The following is a 6,147-nucleotide window of genomic DNA, read 5'->3' as shown; positions in this document are numbered from 1 at the left end:
CTTCATCACTATGATGCTGTAACTCAGAGGTGATGAAGGTGACCCAGTGATCAAAGAATAAAGACACTTTACCCACAATTTAGGTGTATTTTCCCTTTAACTGACGAGATGCATTTATACTTAATGTGAATATAATTCATACTTTCTTATCTTATTCTGAAAACCGGATGTTCGTCTGAAGAAACCGGATGTTGTATCACATTAATCTTTCCGCTAACTTTCTTAGTTCATTCTTGAGGCTCATACATGCCGTCATTCGTTCCGATCCTAAAGGTGCGTTCACACCAAACGCCACGCCAATACTAATCTGCTGCAGTTTGTCTCCACTTCTGTGGCTTTTGTTAGCTTGTCTTGCTTTTGTTTATCTATACTTCTCCCACACGCTGCATCAGACTTCCTCAGACTTCCTCCACTGCTGTCAGTGAGCAACGGACTTTCAAAATAAAAATAAAATTTAAAAAAATGCGTTAACGCCAATAAAATAATTGTCGGCGTTAATTAATTAATGCGTTAACGCGATAATAACGCGTTAACTTGCCCAGCACTAGTTTTTATGTTTGTTAAATTCTCAGTAGCGATAACTAAATTATGCTTATACATATTACAAACAAAACACTTTAAAAACTCGACAATATGTATTTTAATATTGTCACTGTTGTAAATTGTTTGATTGCATGATTTACTTTTATTGTGAAGAGCATGAAACCGGTAGTGCTTTTACTTTGAAGAGACAGGAAGTAGAATGGTACGTGTTCTTGACGCTAACAATGTTGATGAAACGTAGAAAACCACATGTCGGGTGCAAGAGCACTTTGTGTTCACTGTAACACTAACACTGTAATACTGCAGTTCAGACAGTAAAGTGTTCCATTCAAACAAGACGTGTCTTGTTCCTCACTGGAAGCTCCACTTCACAACAGTCACGTTTGATCTGGTGTGTGTGTGTGAGTGAGTGACGGTGACAGAGTGTAGGAGGGGTTCTGGACCCGGGGGGAAGAAGAAAGTGACGCCACACAAACAGCTGTTCACCACTCGCTGCCCGGTTCTTGTTAAAAATGTCTGTTTAATAATAAATAAAAAAACTGCATTAATGCGCGATAATATAATTTTCGGTGTTAATTAATGAATGCGTTAACGAGATAATAACGTGTTAACTTGCCCAGCACTAATTTATAATTATTGTTCTTTGAGTGGACCGACCTAAAGTCTTTGTCCTCAATCAAATGTCCTGGTTAGCCTTTAATCATATTAGTCATCCTCCCTGTATGTTTGGTCAAGTTTTAGTAGAAAGTGGCCATTTTAGGATCATCTCAGTGGAAGAAAACCATCATCAGATTATATTGAACATGGTGTCTATTGTTGTTGTTGACGACTTGAAGTTAACGGTGGAGTGTTTCTTCTCTTCATACGTCTTTATACATTTCTCTATATGCACCAGAACTAAACACCCTTACAGCTGATTGGCTGGAATAGTGTTATGTAGCTCGGTTTGAGCCACTTTGGGCTGCGCTCATCAGCGTCTTCAAAGTTTGTACAGAGTTGAGTTGGAGCTAACAGCTTAGCACATGAGCTGCTTTTCCCCCGAGGGAATCCAAACCATCTCATTGGTTGTCGCTATCACACATTAAAGGAAACAAACACAAAGTAGAACCTTTCTCGCTATGTGTCTTCAGGTGCGTGAGGCGCTGCAAGACGTACCTGAGCAGGTGGAGGAGTTTGTGTCTCTGCTGAGCGATTTTGAGCAGGTGGGAGACGGTCAGGAAGTGATGTTGTTGTTCAGGAAGCTGCACTGCATCCTGGGAGAGCGGACAGACCTCCTCCGGGACTTTGCCGCATTCCTACATCCTGAGCAGGCACTGCAGTGTGGACTGGTGAGCAGTACAGGTGTATCACGGGTGTATTGTATCACAAGTATAATATGGGTGTATCACAAATGTATCACAGGTGTATCGCGGGTGTAATACGGGTGTGATACGGGTGTATCACGGGTGTAATACGGGTGTATCACGGGTGTATCACTAGTATCATACGGGTGTATCACAGCGGGTGTATCACAGCAAGTGTTTGTAAGAAGTCCACAGTAACTGGTTCAACCTGCTGAAATGTTTCCTGTGAATAAATCCTGACTGAAGGCAGTGAACATCATAACTTTAGTATTTCTGTATAATTGATAGATACGTTATTGATTACTTATAAGCAGTCACTGATGTAACTCTGTCCCGACTGCAGGTTGAAGAGCAGCAGGCGTTTGAACGCAGCCGTCGCTTCCTGCGACAGTTAGAGATTAGTTTTGGAGATAATCCGTCACATTATCAGAAGATCATCAAAGCTCTGCAGACCGGTCCAGACCTGAGTCCAACCAGCATCGACGAGGTACGCCCACAGTACAGTACCAGTTGAACCATTATCAATAACTGTACAGTACCAGTTAAACCATCGTCGATAACTATACAGCACCAGTTAAACCATCGTCAATAACTGATTATTGATGATAATGATCATTGTACTTTAGCTAAAGGTTCAAATGGCGACGCTGCTAAAAGGCCACACCCATCTACAAGCTGAATTCTGGGTATTTTTTGACGAGCTCCGCCCACCTCCTGCTCGCCCGGGGCAGTTTGAAGAAGCCCATTGGCCGGATGAAGGAGGGGGCGGGTCAGACGGTGGAGAGGGCGTCGGCCTCGTGTCAGGGGGCCTGACCGGCAGCGGCTTCGAGGAAGTGACGCTCCCAGAGCTCGAAGAGGAAGAGGAGGGACTTAAGATCCAACCAATGACAAGCCAGCGCCGGAGGAGGAAGATGGCCCCCCACAGGGACTACAAGGTAACACACGTGGAGGGGTACCTTTAGTGGGCTTTCACTCATGGACTTCTTCTATAAAGACTGGTACGTGTGCTCCAGGACTGTGATTGGTCGGATAAAGACTGTTACATGTGTTCCAGGACTGTGATTGGTCGGATAAAGACTGTTACATGTGTTCCAGGACTGTGATTGGTCGGATAAAGACTGGCCTTGCCTTTGCCGTGACGCTAAGATCCGTGGACACAGGAGGAAAGAATGCTCTCGCTGCCACGGCAACAAGGTCTGTCCTCCACGTTTCAACAGGTGTGAATATGAGACAGGTAGAGAGCCTCACCTGACCTGTCTCACCTGTTCAATATCCCATCCAGGTCTCAGGGGGCGTATCCAGAGCCATGAAGAGTCTGGACCCTCTGTACTCTCAGATAAGCTCCGCCCACGACGAACCAGGTAACAAAGACCTGGATCTGAAGGGGGACGACGATAGTCCACAGACAGGTGCGTAGGTGCGTGCGTGCGTTAGTTACGCATAACTAAATGTGTTGATTCTGTCGACAGAACGAAGTGGTGCATCATGGGAAGGCTCGTTCCCTCTCATCGACGAGAAGGAGGAGGAGCTGGATGACGAAGAGGAGGATGACAATGAAGAGGAGAAGACCATCGAGAAGAAGAAGAGTCCGACGGTGAAGAGGAGCAGGAGAGAGGAGATGATGGGGGATGGCAGCGCCTTCTCCATTCTCCCGACTCCTCCCTCTGTTACCTCCTCTAACCCCTCCTCCTCTACCACCTCCTCCATGATCCCCTCTATGACCTCCACCACCACCACCACCCCCTCTATGACCTCCTCCACCACCACCCCCTCCACCAACTCTATGACCTCCTCCACCACCACCTCCTCTATGACCTCCTCCACCGCCACCTCCTCTATGACCTCCACCACCTCCATGGTCCCCTCTATGACCTCCTCTACCACCTCCTTCATGGTCCCCTCTATGAACTCCTCTACCACCTCCTCGGTCCCCTATATGACCTCCTCCACCATCTCCTCCATCATCCCCTCTATGAACTCCTCCTCTACCACCTCCTCCATGATCTCCACTCCTTCGATCTCTTCCTCCATCTTCCCTTCTACCTCAGCTACCTCCTCTATCACATCTCCTATTTGCTCCTCCTCCATTACCACTTCCTCAATCTCCCCCTCTGTCTGCTCCTCCTCTGTTCCTCCTCGGCCAAGTCCTCCTCCTGACCTCCCGGTATGTGCCAAGAACATTTCCCTGACGGCAAGCGGAGAGAAAGTTATCCTCTGGACCAGGTACGCCTCCTACTGCACCTCCTCTTGAGGGGGTCTATTTAATGTCCCTCCTCTGGCCTCCTCCTCTGTCCTCCTCCTCTGTCCTCTTCCTCTTCAGGAGGAGCAGCAGGAGGAACAGATTGAATTTAACCCTGTTGTCGTCGTCGCCGGTTTTCAGAGAAGCCGATCGAGTGATTCTGACGATGTGTCAGCAGGAAGGAGCCAATCAGAACACGTTCCAGGCCGTCTCTACTCTGCTCGGCAACAAGACTCCGAGCGAGGTGATTGGTTGCTTTCTGTCCTCTGTGATTGGTTGACTGACCGGGTCAGTAACTCTTCCTCACACCTGCAGGTTTCTCGACGGTTTCGAGATTTAATGCGTTTGTTTCGGACGGCGGCTCGACAGACCAGCTCCGAGGACGAGGCTCCGCCCACTCAGCCGACAGCAGCCAATGAGGAAGAAGACTGATACTAACCAATCAGAAGAGCTAGCAGGTTTTTTTGTTTGATATTCCCAGGACTTTTATTGTGAAAGGACTCACACAGATGCTTTTACTGTACATAATAAAATGTAAATATGAAAATATCAGATTATTTAATGTTTTTGTAAAAAAGGTGAGTTTTCTTTTCTTCAATAAAACTTTTTCTCATCAAAGTCTGTTTCACAGTTTGTAGTTTATCTGATGACACAATAAAGACAAACACAGAATAACTAACTCTTAATAGTGCCACAAAACCTAAAACACAATAGAATATACAATAAAATGTGTAAAACTAAAGATGTAAAAATCATCAAACTGACGCACATAGAGATAAAGTCTATCAGGACATGAAACCCTTCAGCGAAACTAAACTCTTTAAACCACCGGGGGGGGGGGGTCATTGCTGTGCTCTCTCTCCAGTTTCAGGGTCGATGTCGTCGTCCAGATCTAAGAAGAAACAAAGATCTCTGTTTATTGGTACGTAGTCACCTGATAGAAATGAAGAGTCAACAATCTGTCTCACCCATAAAGTCGTCAGCTCTGTCCTCTGGGTTCTGCTGGTTCTGCTGGTTCTCCTCCATGACAACACCTTTAGGCCAAAGCAGTAGAATGAGCCCTCTGGTTCAAGCTGTAACAGTGTTTCTGGTTATACTGGACACTCACCTGCAGCTGCCTCTGATTGGTGGTGAGAACGGACACTGTGGCACCTGGAGGGAGGTGGGAGGGGTTTCGTGTAGACACTGCTCATTGGCTGGTCGCCGGTAGGCGGGCCTTCTTTGTTGTTCCAGTACAAACCAATGGGAGAGGGTTTTGCTGACGACACATCTGTAAAAGAAGAAAACAGGAAGTGATGAAAGGTTAGGGTTTCAATTGTGACCTTACTGCACATACTTTACTGCTCCACAATGCATTGCGTCTGGGTGCCTTTCTCTGCAGTTTGGCTTTGAGGTGCTGCACCTATTGATGATGTCACACGTTGTGATTGGTCGTATGTGGTAGAGAACCCGCCCCTACTCTGCCTTCTGATTGGATATACCCCTTTTTTGGTGTTGCTAACATTAGCCTAGCTATGATGCTTACCGGCACTACGAACTAGACGGCCTTTGTTCCCGTAGTCTGAGGGTTGGGCGTTTTGTCTGTTTTTTAATCAACCAGTGAACAGGAAGTGACCATATCTGGACTGAGGAGGAGTGACGTAGACGCCGTATACGTCTCTGGTAGAGACCTGTCAATCACCGTGTAGCCCCGCCCTAAAGCATCCCCTGCTTTATGGTCTGTTTGACTCTAAATGGACCATAATGTACTAAATCAGTGGTTCTCAAACTTTTTCTGTCACACCCCACTTGACAGAAAATTGCAATCACTTTCAAGTAAACCAGATTGCTCCATCAGACAAAAACAAATACAATGTGCATCACTTTGTTAGAACAATGCAAATAAAGTTCAATCTGTGCAAAAAATTACTAATATTTGGCAAAAAATTGCTTATTGTGGCTGCAAGTCACCTGTTTTGCACTGAATATCTTTCTAAGATAATAACAATAAAGTGCAACCTGTGTCAAACTAAACAAAATGAG

At 46.0% G+C, this 6,147-nt stretch overlaps 1 protein-coding gene across 1 annotated transcript in view; it reads left to right on the top strand.

Moving 5' to 3' along the window:
- The window catches only part of LOC116401116 (GON-4-like protein), a gene marked incomplete at its 5' end in the record, with an annotated part of 9,905 nt that extends 4,198 nt beyond the window's left edge, over positions 1-5,707 (top strand). Inside the window, 9 exons of the mRNA XM_031879365.1 lie at positions 1,674-1,871; positions 2,230-2,373; positions 2,513-2,821; positions 2,982-3,080; positions 3,169-3,247; positions 3,356-3,600; positions 3,643-4,109; positions 4,267-4,369; positions 4,441-5,707. Coding sequence (XP_031735225.1) covers positions 1,674-1,871; positions 2,230-2,373; positions 2,513-2,821; positions 2,982-3,080; positions 3,169-3,247; positions 3,356-3,600; positions 3,643-4,109; positions 4,267-4,369; positions 4,441-4,557 — 1,761 coding nt within the window. The remainder of the gene's footprint in view (positions 1-1,673; positions 1,872-2,229; positions 2,374-2,512; positions 2,822-2,981; positions 3,081-3,168; positions 3,248-3,355; positions 3,601-3,642; positions 4,110-4,266; positions 4,370-4,440) is intronic.
- Positions 5,708-6,147: the final 440 nt, after the last annotated feature.

The sequence above is a fragment of the Anarrhichthys ocellatus genome, unplaced genomic scaffold (genome assembly GCF_004355925.1).
Source record: "Anarrhichthys ocellatus isolate YVR2014 unplaced genomic scaffold, GSC_Weel_1.0 scaffold251, whole genome shotgun sequence".
NCBI lineage: Eukaryota > Metazoa > Chordata > Actinopteri > Perciformes > Anarhichadidae > Anarrhichthys > Anarrhichthys ocellatus.
This window is presented reverse-complemented; position numbering and strand designations above follow the sequence as displayed.